Source organism: Arachis hypogaea, chromosome 1 (assembly GCF_003086295.3).
Source record: "Arachis hypogaea cultivar Tifrunner chromosome 1, arahy.Tifrunner.gnm2.J5K5, whole genome shotgun sequence".
Classification (NCBI taxonomy): domain Eukaryota; kingdom Viridiplantae; phylum Streptophyta; class Magnoliopsida; order Fabales; family Fabaceae; genus Arachis; species Arachis hypogaea.
The window spans coordinates 29,400,675-29,416,700 of NC_092036.1; the positions used below are offsets into that span (position 1 = coordinate 29,400,675).

General features: G+C 29.6%; 1 protein-coding gene across 1 annotated transcript; it reads left to right on the forward strand.

Moving 5' to 3' along the window:
• The first annotated feature begins 430 nt into the window (after positions 1-430).
• On the forward strand, positions 431-11,013 carry LOC112765519 (aluminum-activated malate transporter 12). Its single transcript, XM_025811701.3, has 7 exons — positions 431-1,157; positions 3,512-3,652; positions 5,236-5,508; positions 6,484-6,611; positions 8,590-8,733; positions 9,863-10,192; positions 10,585-11,013. Exons 1-7 carry the CDS (start codon positions 896-898, stop codon positions 10,879-10,881), a joined length of 1,575 nt encoding a protein of 524 aa, XP_025667486.1. The 5' UTR covers positions 431-895; the 3' UTR covers positions 10,882-11,013.
• The last annotated feature ends 5,013 nt before the right edge of the window (positions 11,014-16,026 follow it).

Here is a 16,026-nt window from a genome sequence, read left to right on the forward strand (position 1 = left end):
AAAATTGTCATGTAAATAATAATTTTTGGAGTAAAATTTTACCTGTTTTGATATGATTCCTAGTAAATAGAGAACAGCTAATATATTTTATATGAAAATTTAAAAGATAATAAATGTTTCGCTGTACAAAACTACATCATTTTCATGCTTATGTAACAGAGACAGAACACATACCACTATAAATAATGAAATACATAAACAATTCCATTTTATTTTGTATTATCCATATTCTATTATAAATGACATAATTAATAATTAGTCTAAAATCAAAATTTTTGAAAAACTAATTATCACTCTACTCTAAAAATTTAAAAAAACGTCAGAAAGTAATTGATGTAATGCATGTAAACGTAGAAATTAGATGATGAGATCGCCAGGGACAGAAAATCAAAATCATTAGCATATATCTACCACATACATCGTATATGACAGTTAGGTTTCCGCCCTTTACTAACTTCAAGTAGTTGACTTATGACAACTACACTCACCCTATAAAAAGAGCCTTCTATCTCCACACTTTAACGGAATGCATGTGATAATTACAGTAGAAATAATAACACCGCCACTAATTTTCTTCCTATAATTTCATATAAAGTTTCCCGCTTCTTATAGAACAAACTTGAGCTTCCTCAATTCTCATCCATAGAAAAAATATAAAATATCAAATATCATTTACCTTATTAGCTTTGATTTGCCAATTTTTGTTAAATAATTTCCCCTCCTATATATGATAGGTTCAATTTCGGTGAAACTAACGAAATATCAAGCAAATTAAGCACCGTTAAAAAAACCTTAAATAATCCTAAACTCTAATTTAGTCCGACTTGGTTGGAGTCCCAAACATACAAACAAACAAATAGGTAAGGTATTATATAATTTGACGCAGTTCTTGGACATGGTTCGTAAGGTTCATGCAGGGTTGAATAATGGGAATGGGAATTACTTGAAGAAAGTGAAGGAGTTTCCAAGGGTTGCATGGAGAAGCATATGGAAGGTTGGGCGTGATGATCCAAGAAGGTTGATCCATGCATTCAAAGTTGGGTTGGCTCTCACCATTGTTTCGTTGCTGTATCTGTTGGAGCCACTCTTCAAAGGAATTGGCCAGAACTCTATCTGGGCTGTCATGACTGTCGTCGTCGTCTTCGAGTTCACCGCCGGTTAGTTTTCTTTATTCCCAACTTCAGTAGCCTGCGTACTACTAAGCCTCTTTTATTTTGTATTTATGCACTTCACCATTCATCCTTCAATATATCTAATACATCAAAATTTAAGTGGTAAATTCATTCCAACCCTCTTTAAAATAACATGTAATTTATTATGCAATGTATTAATTTTTAATTAGTTGATATTTTAATCTAATTATTAACTATATTAATAACTTGAGTTGTTTAAATTTAACTAGAATTAATATTTTAACTATAATAAAATTAGTTGTAATTAATTTATTATAATAGATCATTCTATAATTTTTAAAAGTATTAATAAAATACCCCTTTCTTCCAATTATCTTTTTCTTGTCAAACCAAAAAAAAAAAAAGTAACCACGATAGATATTCAATTAATTGTAGCAGTAAAAAAGATTGAATAAAAAATCAGGGTTCAAACATAAATTTCAATAATAAAAAAAGAATGAAAAAAGTAACTTACTTTTTTATGGCTTGCATTATAATATTTTTTGTGTGGATTTTACACTTTTAAAATGAAATAGATTGTCTGTGAAAATAAATAAATAAATAAAAAGAATGAAAAACTGATGGAAGATTTTTTAATTTTGATATTAAAAAGGTAACAAACATAAAAACATTATATGGCTTAGTCTGTAAAAGACATGTATATTGAGGGTAAGTAATGATTATGCTAGTGAAAATGAGAAATAATCCAATTCAAGTAGAATGATAACCATTATGTTGAGAGGGAGAGAGAAGAACATTATGAGTTTTCTTTTTTTTGTTTTTTATCGTTGAACAAAGAAAAAGATTTGAGAGAAACTAAGAGATTGTTTGTTAATTTTTTAAAATATCAACTAATCAAAAATTAATAAGAACATAACTTATATGTTATATTAGAAAAGATTTGGTAAAATTCACCAATTTTAGTTACAACTTTGGTAAGCAGGGTACAGAAACTAACACAGATTGTGAATGCCAAACACATACACAACATTTTATTTACATTGGAATCAATGAAAAATGATCAACTGAAATGGTTCAACTGTGATTATTTGAAGTAGAAATAATGACTTTGTGTAGGAAAGAATGTATTCCTTTTTTTTCTTTAACTAATAATAGTAAGTGAAATATATTATAAAAAAATGTTAGATGACCAATTTTTTTTTTTACTTTTTTATCTTACATTTGAACCATCACCAGCTAAGTCTTCACCTTTTATCACTAATAGTATTTGACTAGCATAAATAATTAGACTGACTTATTCGACTTGATTGAAATATAATATGGTACAAGGGGTATAATTCTCCAAGCGGGAATCCTTTTATTATCAAGAGTCAAATTCGAAACTCTAATTAAATGATTAAAGCACTTAGCTTACCACATGAATTAATTTTACACTTCATTGATTTAGTGATTGCTTGTTTCTATATGTAGGGAGGGTGAGAGTCGGTGTCAAAGCATAGACTTTAAGATTTTGATAATTTGTTTTAGAGGAATGCTATTTAGTTAATGATTTTTTTACCTTTAACCGGCTTTTAAATCCAAAAACATTAATTATAATAATTTTTATATATGTACTTTCCATTTTTTTATGAACTAAACTGCAAGACTTCAACTCAAATTAAATTTGATTTTCATTCTAAAAACTTTTTCAATCACCAAACCTTCTAATAAAACTAGTATTGTTAAAATGTTTCATATATCACTAATATAATTAACTATTATTATTGTTATTGTTGTAAACTAAAAAATATAAAATTTAAAGTTTAGAATTTAGAATATTGGTTTAGATTTATGATTTTAAATTTTGTGTTTTGGATTTAAGGTTTAGGTTTATGTTTGCTATTTTTGTTTGAATTGTGTATTCTAAATTTAGGTATACTCATTTTTAAAAAGACTGATTTTGTATTTTAAATATAAGAGAAAAAAATATAAGATATTAAACGATAATATTAGAAAAATAATAAAAAATCAGCATATAAACAATCTAAATATGTTTTATTTATCACACCTTATTTGCCACTATAATAGTGTGACACACTTAATAAAATTAACACAGACCCACACGTAAACAGTGTAATATTAGAGTTGCATTTATGGTTTTATGATGAAAATTCTCAAAAGAAAATTAATGGTACAAACACAAGCTCTGCGAAATTGTTTAAGAATGAAGAAGTTCAACCATGACGAATAACATTAAATGTTTTAAGACTTTTTAATGTAAGATTCACGTGCATGAAGATGAAAGTGATAGAGCTGCATACTAATGTTGTGAGTAGGTGGTAAAGGTAAACATTTTAATTAATTTCTAACTATATTTTATGTTAATTGCTTGGTTGAAGGGGCAACTTTATGCAAAGGGCTAAACAGAGGATTGGGGACACTGTTAGCAGGATTACTCGCATTTCTTATTGAGTATGTTGCAGATGCATCTGGTCATATCCTTCGAGCTATTTTCATTGGGGCTGCGGTTTTTTTAATCGGTATTTGTTTCATTCATAAATTACTTTAATAATCCATTTAATGTAGCACAATCAAGTATCTCACTGTATCATTGTACTACCCTATATCTACCTAGTAATTAAGTCTCATTAGCCATTAACTCTCCTTAATTAGCAACTAGTTTATTAACATACATGTTAAAAAAATATATATAAATGTTTGGGAGACAAGTAAAGGATCTAGCTAATATATGCTTTAAAAGCACATGATAAGTTTATTATTAGTGAAAAAAAGTAAATTTATTAAAAATTAAAAATTTTTATATTTTTAATAAAAAAAATTTTATTTATAAATTTAACATGTATTTTTAAGATACAAAATAGATAAACTCTAAGAACTAATTTAAGTAATTAATTTAAAATTATTTTATTTTATATTCATCAATTATCTCTAAAATAAATACATAATATTAAATATGGTAAATATATAATTTTAGATAATATATATATAAAATTATAGATATTTAGTAAAATAAAAAAATTTAGAATATTATCTCTCTTACATTATTATAAAAAAAATAGATTTTATATTTCTTACTTCTCACTTGACCTTTTAACCTTTTAGATAAATTAAGTACAAATTTTTTAAATACCATAAACTTTTTCAAAAGAAAAACGATATTTGATTTACCTTTTTTACACTTTCTTTTTATGATATAAAAGACTCTATTATTTTTTATAAGGATTAAATACGATTAGATATATGTGGAAAATTTTTTTGTCCTTAACCTTTTTTTCGTATAAAATCGTCCCTAAGTTTTAATTTAGTTTTGAAATCTTTATCTTAAAGACCAAAATCGTACGAAAGTGGAGGCAGAAGTGGATCGTAGACAGTTTCTTCTTCTTCTTTTCTTCTTCCTTCTTTTTCTTTCTTTTTCTTTTTACATGAGTAGAAATATTCTATTTTTTTTATTTTATAATTTTTTTATTATAGATAATTTAATCTAAAATTTTAATATTTAACTAAAAAGAACAATTTTAAATTTTTTTTAAATCTTAGAGACGATTTTGTTAAAAAAAATATTGAGAATAAAAAATTTTTCGACCTATATTTTAAAAAATTGTACTTGATTTTTTTAATAACTACTTGACACTAACTTTTGATTAATATTAAAGAAAAATTATACGAGACTGGGGAGTAATGTTGCATGTTCTCTTTTATCAAGTAAGCGCAGATAATAAATTTGTCATTTATAACATAAAAGATATATATATATATATATATATATATATATATATATATATATAGAAATTTAAGTTTTCAGTTTTATTTATATAAAATTAATAATTAAAAATAAAAAATAATTTAATTAAATATATTAAATTATTTAATAATTTTTAACCATCAATTTAATATAAAACAGTTATATATATAATTTTTTATCTAATTTATGAACAGGGTGATCGTGATAGCCTCCAAATTAATAAATAATAAATTTTTTATTTTATAATTTGGCCTCGTAAACTTTTTTTTCTCTCGACCGACAAGGTGTGGTTGAAATATTATTTCTCTAAATAAAAATATTTGAAATTAATAATATATGATTCTACTGTACTGCATGCAGGAGCTGCAGCAACATATGTTCGGTTCTTTCCGTATATAAAGAAGAACTATGACTATGGTGTGGTTATATTTATGCTGACCTTCAACTTGATAACGTTGTCGAGTTTCCGAGTTGAGAATGTGTTGAAGATTGCACATGAACGGTTCTATACCATAGCCATAGGCTGCGCCGTATGCCTTTTTATGAGTCTCTTGGTGTTTCCAAACTGGTCCGGCGAAGACCTCCATAATTCCACTGCTTTCAAGCTTGAAGGCCTTGCCGATTCTATACAAGGTACTTACTATATATGTGTAAATTTCTCATTCTCTTATCACAACTTCACAACTCTCTTTAGTCTTTATGTAATCCAGAATGTCTCGTTCTTTAATTCTTTCATTATTTAATGAGTGGAATATCCAATCCAACTCTGATAATTATTTTGAAAAGATTACAAGGTCATCAAACAAAAAAAATCTAATTTGTCTTTGATTTTTATTTTTATAAGACTGATCCTATACAAAAAAATTATTGAAACATGGCTAATCAGTTGCATAAAAATAAAATTTAGAGATCAAAAAGAATACCTTTTATTAAGAACTTCGTTATCTTTCAAAGTAATTATCAGGAGTCGTTTAAAATTTTTCTCTTATTTAATCCTATAAAAAAAAGAGCGTGTTTGAAAAGTTTTTTTATCGCAAAAAGAAAATTTTATTTTATTGATAAAATTATTTTTATTTAAAATTTAATTTTATGATTTAAAATAATTTTAATATATTTGTAAAATTGAAATGAATTTTTTTATTTGAAATGATTTTTAAATAATAAAATTTTCTTTTTTTATAATTTTATTTTTAAAAAATTATTTTTAGTAGACACTCACTTATAAATAAGAATATTTTTGACATATCAAATATTAAATTTGAATGTTATAAAAATTAATTTAAAAATCAAACCTCTTTCAATTTAATTTATAAATATTAAAAATATGAGAATTAAAATTTTCAAATAAATTAAAATAATTTATTTTTATATATTTTAAAATAAGTAAAAGAATTTTCTATTCTTATTAAATGAATTTGAATTCTTGACATTCTAAAATAACTTCAAAGGAAATAAGAAAAGTGATGTACTCTTTTTAATTTGCTATTGTATTAGTAGGCATCAATTATAATTTATCTCTATAATTATTGATAAGTATGTGAAACAGTAATAAATATGACCTTATTGTCTGATTAACACTCACATTAGTCAAGGTATAAAATATCGCAGCTTGTGTTGATGAATATTTTTATGGAGATACGGCGGAAGCTTCATCAGAAAATATAAAATCATCTGAGGATCCCATATACAGAGGTTATAAGGCTGTTTTGGATTCAAAATCTACGGATGAAACACTGGTAATTAATAAATCATCTATCTTTTGCTTCCTTCTAAACTTTTAATGCATGCATTCCAAATAAGAGAAATATTAATTGATTGATATTTTTCAATGTATTTATTTTATATTGAATTAATGTTAATTAATTCTTTTATTTTTTAATTAAAAATATTGACATTCTAATAATATTCCTCATAAATAATTAAGTACAAATTATTTACATTCAATGCAGAAACATTCAACAAAAATTCAATTTTTTTCTTGTTTGCTTTTTCTTTTATATATTTTGACATAATAAGACATGTGTATTTTGAACACAAATATATCTATTATGTATGTTAAAAAAATATGTTATTTTAAACATAAAAGTACTTGTATTTGTTTAAAAGTCTGTATTTTTTCTACACAAATGTATGTGTATATAAAAATATAAATGTGCTTTTTTTTTAATAGCTATCTATTTAGTATATACACAAGTTGTCCATTTTCATTTGTATACACAAGACGTTTCACAAATAGAGAAACCTGGGTGAGTGAATGAAAGCATCATATCAAATATATGAGATTGCAGGGAAATTGAAGTATGAATGGAACAAAAGGGTAAAACCCAAAATAGGACTCACAGTTTTTGAGTTTCCAAAATCACCTAGAGCACTGCTAGCAATAGGATACGATCTGAGCTTGTGAGGCTTTCCATTCTTGTCGCCATCTGGAATCACCCCGATTGATTGTCCTTCTCTGTAAGGAACCTCTCCTCCTGAAACAATAATTACAATCAAATATTTGTTGAATTATAAAAGGGATGAGCGCATGCATAGTTATATAAATAAATACCCTCTGTGCTGAAGACCGTGTGCCAAGTTTCACCAGTGATCTTAGTGTTGAGCAAGCATCTTCCAATGTATGGTTCCTTGGGTTTGAACTTGTTCACAACACCACCTTCTTCCTGCTTCTTGGAAATCTTTTCAACCTTAGCAGGTGCCTCAGTTCTGACCTGAGCTCTGATGGGAACCATTCTTCCACTGATACAAACATCTCTATACTGCAATGTAACCTGGCAATTCACAAACACCACCACAGATCATCATATTCATAGTTCTAGCTCATGTTGATGACCATGAATAAGGGAATGAATGTTTTGTCATTTGGAGACCACATTTGAGAAATTGCTTATGCTTCCGACACCACAACTCATATAAAAGCTAGAGCATGCTATGTGTACAGTGTGAACTATTCTTTCGCGTTAAGTGGTATACGCCAATTTTTTTAAGAGCCTTCCCTAAAAGGAGTGGCTCAATAATAAAAGTTGAAAATCTTGTTCCTAAAATTTGGTTTGTTTTATATTTTTATTTTTTGACTAAAATTTCCTTAATCTGTTCATGTTGAAATGTTTTAAAAAGATAATAATAATAATAATAATAATAATAATAATAATAATAATAATAATAATAATAATAATAATAATAATAATAATAATAATAATAATAATAATAATAATAATAATTGAGCAAAGATATTGTCCTTTTTATTTTTCATTTCCTTCTCATCGTTCGGGTATTTATGTTATGTTTAAAGTTTCAGATGATAACAACAAATGATTTCAAAGTTAACTGCACCATGAAGTTTGGGTGTTTACTCTTTGAAATTACTCAAAAAAGGACTTCATCAACTTTAAAATATAGTTATTAAGAATTTACGACTAATATAGCCTTACTCAATATAATAATATAAAATATAATATGACACCTACTCAAATAAAAATGACAAATATTTTTTTATAAATATACTTGTTAAATTATGGATTTTTTACTTAAATTTTAAATAAAAATAATATTTTTATAAGATATTAAAATTAAATTCTATAATTTATTATCTAATGATAAAAAAAATATTTTTATATAAAGATAATTATAAATTTTTTATTATAGTATCCAACCGTATAATAAAGCTACATATTCATAACATGCTTTCAAATTGTTGTGTTTTGAATTGGGTAGGCATTACATGCTAGTTGGGAGCCAAGGCATTCCAGGTACTGTCATAGATTTCCATGGCAGCAATATGTGAAAGTTGGGAATGTTCTTCGTCAGTTTGGGTATACCGTTGTGGCCCTTCACGGCTGTTTGAGATCAGAAATTCAGGTACTCATACTTAAATAAATTTGACTATTTAGAAAAATTTTGCTCTCAAGTTTATTTTTGTGATTAGGATTATAATTTGATAAAAAGTATTACATTGTAAATAATTTTGACAAATTAAACGAGAATACAATGTTAGAGACTACTGATTATTTTGGCATTAGAAATGTCTAAAATAAATAGATTTTAAAAAAAAGTTGAAAACTAGAACTATTATAACTTTGCATACAGTTTAACCATTATTTTAATGAATGAAAATAAGACTTTACTATTTTGCTTAAAAGTTTCACAAAATTCTAATACATAATAAAAGCAATTAGCAAAGAAGTCTTAATAAATGTTAAAATTCTTATTTTTGAATTTGGATGAAAAAAATACGGATTAATCAAAACACTTTTTGTTATTGGATTTGCGGGTGTTTACAACCTAAAAGTAAATAACTAAATAAACAATTATGTTACATAATCAACACCTCTCAACCACCATCATGGCCAGCAATAGCTTAAAAAAGTCCAATAAAACAAAATAAAAAATATATTTTTTAAAAATTAATTTTTTATCCTTTTCACGTTTTTTCCTTCGTTCCAACATATAATTTTTTTCACCCACCACTAGTCACACAAGCCACCACTTGGTCTTACTGCAAATTCAAAATTCTAATTCTTAAACTATAAAAAAAAATTTAATTTTAAATCTTAAATCCTAAATTTTAATCTTAAATTAGTTTTATATTATTTTACTTTCAAATTTTCATCTTTATTTAAGTTTTGAATAATCGAATGTTTTGATTATTTTTAATTTTAAATTTTTTTTATAAAAATATTATTCGTATACTAAAATCAACTAATAAAATGAGTCACTAACACATTTATATATATAAACACATATATAATTTAATTTATTTTTAATATATATTTATATTTTAACATGTATTTTATACTAATAACTTATTTGATAATTAATTTTAGTAACATAATAACATAATCATTCTTTCTAGTGTTCAATTGTTGGCCCATTTGTTGATTGATTGACATCGAAAAAAACAAATTAGAAATGTAAAAGCATCCGAGTCCTCTCCAGTTCACCTTAATTCACCACTATCTCATGTTTTTTGTGTTGGAATTTTATTCAGACACCGAGATCTGTTAGAGTTCTTTTCAAGGACCCATGCATAAGAGTAGCAGGAGAGGTAACAAAGGCACTGATAGAACTGGGAAACAGCATAAGGAACCGCCGCCATTGCTCCCCAGAAATACTGTCAGACCATCTCCATGAAGCCTTGCAGGACCTCAATACCGCCATAAGGTCGCAGCCTCGACTCTTCCTGGGCGCTAATGACACCCAAGCCAAGAACATGCTTGCCATGGCCGCCGCCCAAGCAGGCGAAACTAAGCCTTCCAAGTCATCGCTGCCAACTGTTAAGACTGATTCTTCTGCCTTGTCCAACTGGAAATCCAAAAGGGTATATTGTTATTTTTTAGAATAGATAGATATATATAAAAATCAGTTATCAGATAAAATATATGTTGGAATATAAAATATGCATAGAAAATGAGTTAAACAACGTATATATTTAGATACAAATATATGATAACTAATTTTAATATACACAATATTTTTGTATAAATTAGTTTTTTTTGGTCAAACACTTTTAATTTAATGAATTTAAAATCAGAATAAAAAAGGAGGATTTTGTTAGATTTCAACGTATAACTATGTGGAATCATTGTATGATCCATGCATATTGCATACATAAATACTACTGTCATATTTAAACTTCTTTAGTAATTTTTATTTGATTAAATAAAACAATGATATTTGCTTATTATTATAATTCAATACGTGTTGTAACAGGCATGCAATGAGCAAGCGGGAAACAAGGAACCAGAGAGAAAGGTGTTGAGACACCAATTGAGCAAAATTGCAATTACCAGCCTTGAATTCTCAGAGGCATTGCCTTTTGCTGCTTTTGCATCTTTACTTGTGGAGATAGTGGCCAAACTAGACCTTGTTATAGGGGAGGTTGAAGAACTTGGAACGCTTGCAAGTTTCAAAGAGTATAGAGCTGGTGATGAGAAGATTGATGTGAAATGTGAGAAACCAAGGCTTGATGTTCTTGAGAACCATTTGCCTTCTCTTGGAGTAGAATAATATGATACTAGACTTATTCTTTCATGGGCATGGATTATTATTTTGAGGAATAATGGTGATATATATATTATGTGTTTTACAATGTTTAACTCTACAAAGTCCATAAAATGAATATTATCCCTTTAATAACGATATCTTAATCTTATGTCACAATAATATCCACTTTATTGTTGGATTGATCAAATTAGAAATTGAGAGGACGATTGAACTTCATTTGTGTTACGGACCCGCGGATCCAACCCTTAACGGCCCAACAATGACTTAGCTTCCAAGTCTAAATCATCTTTATGGCCTAATAATAGGGATGAGTTATAAAATCAAAAATTACTAACCAACATTTAAATTCAAACATTTTTCTTATCTTAACTAATTGAAAAGATAAGATGACAAGATAAAACTATATAGTATATAAAGAGGAGCCTAGAGCTTCTCCAATTATGTTACATACATACACTTATATCCTACTTATTATTATATCCATTCTAATTTGAGCGTTGTATTATCTTTGTAGGTCATCCTCCACCATTCATCTAATTGAACACTACAAAAAAATGGTTTAAAATAATATTTATATTGCGGCATTTTATAGTGTTATCATAATTAATTTGCATAAAATAGCGGTTTTTAATTTGGTGATTCTAGCGATTTTAAACTACCATTATCGGGACCAATTATTAAAAATTGAGGCCTAAAACTCTTCTCCAACAATGTAAACCCTAAGACACAGTGATACTACTACTATTGAAATTCGAAAATTCAGTTCTGGTAAAACTAATGCTGCCACCACAAATCCAAAAACGACGTTTTGTGTTATGCTCTGGCGACGATTTGCTCTATCGATTACTACTCCATCGAGATTGTGTGCTGTGAATTAAAATGCTGTCTCCAGCGATGATTTCCTCTAGCAATGTTCTCCTCCGACGACACGTTCTCCTCCCGCTACAATCTCCTCGATTGAGCTACCGTACTGTGAATTGAAACGCTGTCATTGTGAGAGAGCAAGGTTGAAACGAAGATCTCCTCTAGGCTCCAGCGACATTTTCTCTTATGACGATCTCTTCCGACAGTGTTCTCCTCCGACTACAGCCTTTTTCATCGGGCTACTGTACTGCGAATTTTTCTCCTTCGATCGATCGAGATTCTTAGGTTTTACCAGATAAGATTTTCAGGCATTCTGCTTATTCAATTCCGTTAAAAAGTATGAGTTTATTGATCATACTGATATGTTTGTTAGGGGATTAGAAATTATTCTGCTACTATAAATAGTGGTAAAATTGTTGAGTTATAAGAAATTAATTATAAAAAAATTATTTTTAAAACAGAGATATTTGGGATTAAAAAAGAATATGATTTTTCTTGTTTATAATTTTGAACATAATAGCACTGAGCACGTCACTATTACCTTAGCTTGATTACATTGTCTCTTGAGTCTTAAGAATGCAACTTCCGTTGTTCGGTGCATCCAATTTGGTAATATAATTGTCTTTAGTTTAGGATAATTATGATGGAGTAAATGCCCAAAATGGTCCCTGAATTATAAATTTCTATTCAATTTAGTCTTTAACTTTTTAAAATGACCAATTAAATTCCTGAAATTCGAAAAAGTGCATCTCCGTTAGTCCCTTGCAGAAATGCCATTTAAACGTTGATGATGTGGCATTTTAGCTGTATGCTGATGTGTACCAAACTTGAATTTGATTCAAATTGGTACCTGAAATTGCTTAATAATATCCAAATTAGTCTATTTTCAATTATAAAACCCTAATCCCCAAATTATTGTCTTTTCTTCTTTGATCTCTCTGCTGTCTTCTTCTCTTCTTCGACCTCTCTGCTGTCTTCTTCTCTTTTTTTACTTCTCCACTATCTTTCAGTTCATCTTGTTTTCTCGTCTGCAGGAGTGATGATGGGTGGTGGGGAGAGAAGGCAAAGTAGCTCAAGTAGGAACAACTTTGTAGGGAGACCTTATGGCAGCAAAAGAATGTGCAACAAGGGAGGTAAGAACGCCATTTTTTTGTAATTGCAGACTTCGGATGGTGACGAAGTACTCAACGACGACAGAGAATACTGGTAGACTATTTTATGGTTGTCCAAACTATGAGGTAAGGTTATGCCTCTAAAGAAAATGTTAAGATAGTTTCACTTTGAGTTTGGATTCACCTACGTTTTTTACTTTGCAGTATGAAATCCATTGTAATTTTTTCTGTTGGGTTGATGGAGGTGAAAAACCAGTTTGTGCAATACCTATTTCACAAAAAAATTTGCATGAGTTTAATTGGAAGATGACAAACTTAGAAAGTGATGTTAAAACCTTGAAGATGATAACAATGGTTACCTTCTTAAAAGTGAAAAATATATTTTAGCTTAATGGACAAAGTGCTTAGGGCCACGGCCAAGACTCATAAAAGTAGCTGTGTTCAAGAATCAACATACTTAACTAGGAGAATCAATAACACTATCTGAAATTCTAAGTTCCTATAGATGCCAATCATTCTAAACTTCAAAGAAAAAAGTGAGATGCCAAAACTGTTCAGAGGCAAAAAGCTACAGGTCCCGCTCATCTAATTAGGACTAATATTCATTGATATTCTGGAATTTATAGTATATTCTCTTCTTTTTATCCCAATTGATTTTCAGTTGCTTGGGAATAAGCAACAATTTAAGTTTGGTGTTGTGATGAGCGGATAATTTATACGCTTTTTGGCATTGTTTTGAGATAGTTTTTAGTATAATCTAGCTATTTTTAGGGATATTTTCATTAGTTTTATGCTAAATTCACATTTCTGGACTTTACTATAAGTTTGTGTATTTTTCTGTAATTTCAGGTAATTTCTGGTTGAAATTGAGGGACCTGAGCAAAACTCTGATAAAAGGCTGACAAAGGACTGCTGATGCTGTTGGATTCTGACCTCCCTGCACTCGAAATGGATTTTCTGGAGCTACAAAATTTCAAATGGCGCGCTCTCAACGGCATTAGAAAGTAGACATCCAGAGCTTTCCAGCAATATATAATAGTCCATACTTTATTCGTGATTAGACGATGTAAACTGGCACTCAACGCCAGTTCTATGCTGCATTTTGGAGTCAAACGCCAGAAACACGTCACGAACCAGAGTTGAACGCCAAAAACACGTTACAACTTGGCGTTCAACTCCAAAAGAAGCCTCTGCACGTGTAAAGCTCAAGCTCAGCCCAAGCACACACCAAGTGGGCCCCGAAAGTAGATTTCTGCATCAGTTACTTACTTCTGTAAACCCTAGTAGCTAGTCTAGTATAAATAGAACATTCTACTATTGTATTCAGGGTCTTTGACCATTTGGTCTTTTGACCACATATCTGGTCCTTCTCCTTATTTTTGAATTCATATCACATTTTGGGGGCTGGCCATTCGGCCATGTCTGGACCTTCATCATTTATGTATTTTCAACGGTAGAGTTTCTACACACCATAGATTAAGGGTGTGGAGCTCTGCTGTACCTTGAAGTTTTAATCCAATTACTACTATCTTTCATTCAAATTTAATCTTATTTCTGTTCTAAGATACTACTCGTACTTCAACCTAATGGATGAGATGATCCGTGACACTCATCATCATCCGTCCCTATGAACGCATGCCTGACAACCACTTCCGTTCTACAAGCGAAAGCTAGAGTGTGTATCTCTTGGATTCCTGATGCACGACGCATGGTTGCCCTCGCCTGACAACCGATCCGTCCATTTCGTGAGATCAGAGTCTTCGTGGTATGAGCTAGAATTGATGGCGGCATTCATGAGAATCTGGAAAGTCTAAACCTTGTCTGTGGTATTCCGAGTAGGATTCCAGGATTGAATGACTGTGACGAGCTTCAAACTCGCGATTGTTGGGCGTGATGACAAACGCAAAAGAATCAAGGGATTCTATTCCAACATGATCGAGAACCGACAGATAATTAGCCGTGCCGTGATAGAGCATTTGGACCTTTTTTACTGAGAGGATGGGATGTAGCCATTGACAATGGTGATGCCTTACATACAGCTTGCCATGGAAAGGAGTAAGAAGGATTGGATGAAGGTAGTAGGAAAGCAGAGATTCAGAAGGAGCACAGCATCTTCATACGCCTATCTGAAATTTCCATCGATGATCTACATAAGTATTTTTATCTTTATTTTCTGTTTATTTACTATTATTATTCGAAAACTCTATCACCATTTATTATCCGCTTGATTGAGATTTACAAGATGACCATAGCTTGCTTCATACCAACAATCTCTGTGGAATCGACCCTTACTCACGTAAGGTTTATTACTTGGACGACCCAGTACACTTGCTGGTTAGTTGAGCGAAGTTGTGAAATTATGTTTAGACCATGGTATTGAGCACCAAGTTTTTGGGGCCATTACCTGGGAATCAATTTCGAACAACAATTTAAGTATGAATCACAATTTCGTCCACCAGCCGCCGTCACTCCTCCATCATTGGTCCTTCTCCGCTCTCTCTTACACGTCTTCTCTCTCTCAATCGAGCTCACAAGAACTTTTTCTGTTACTGTTACTGAACTTCCAAATTCCATTGTCTTGTTTCTCTTTTAGGGCTCTTGTTTTTGCACTTGGTTCTCCAAAATTTTTAATTATTTGTTCTTCCAAACATTTGTCATATATTTCTGCATTTATTTTTCCATTATTATGCTCTCTCCATTCTTGCTTTTTTCAGATTAATTATTCTCCAGCTTGATGTTTATTTGGACTGTTATTTTGTTTAATGCTTGCAAGTGACTAACTTAAGAGGAAATGAATAGATGTAAGCTGCTATTTAAAGGTTAGTACACCTCCCATCGCACCGTCTTGCCTGTTGCTTCGCTGTGTCGTTTCGGTAGGTCCTCTGTTATCTGATCCTTTGCTGTCTTGTTGAGTTGTTATTGCCTTAGTTATTTTTTTGTAATTTGCTGTGTCTTTGTTGCTGTTGCTGTTGTGTTATTGTTGTTGTTACTGTTTTGTTGAATTTCTTGCTATGTTGTTGAGTTTTTGTTGTTATTGATATATTGGTAGACTATATTGATAGACTAGATGGCTATATAGCAGTAAAAACTTTGGAATTTGTAGGCTATATGTTGGTAGAATTGACATTCTATAGCTGTTTACACACAACACCAATTGCATTCAGAAAATCAT

Excerpts from the sequence above, each read along its gene's own strand:
- LOC112765519 (XM_025811701.3), top strand. The coding sequence starts at position 896 with ATGGTTCGTAAGGTTCATGCAGGGTTGAATAATGGGAATGGGAATTAC. Across the intron at positions 3,653-5,235 it reads GGCTGCGGTTTTTTTAATCG|GAGCTGCAGCAACATATGTT; the intron begins GTATTTGTTTCA and ends TACTGCATGCAG. Across the intron at positions 8,734-9,862 it reads GTTTGAGATCAGAAATTCAG|ACACCGAGATCTGTTAGAGT; the intron begins GTACTCATACTT and ends AATTTTATTCAG.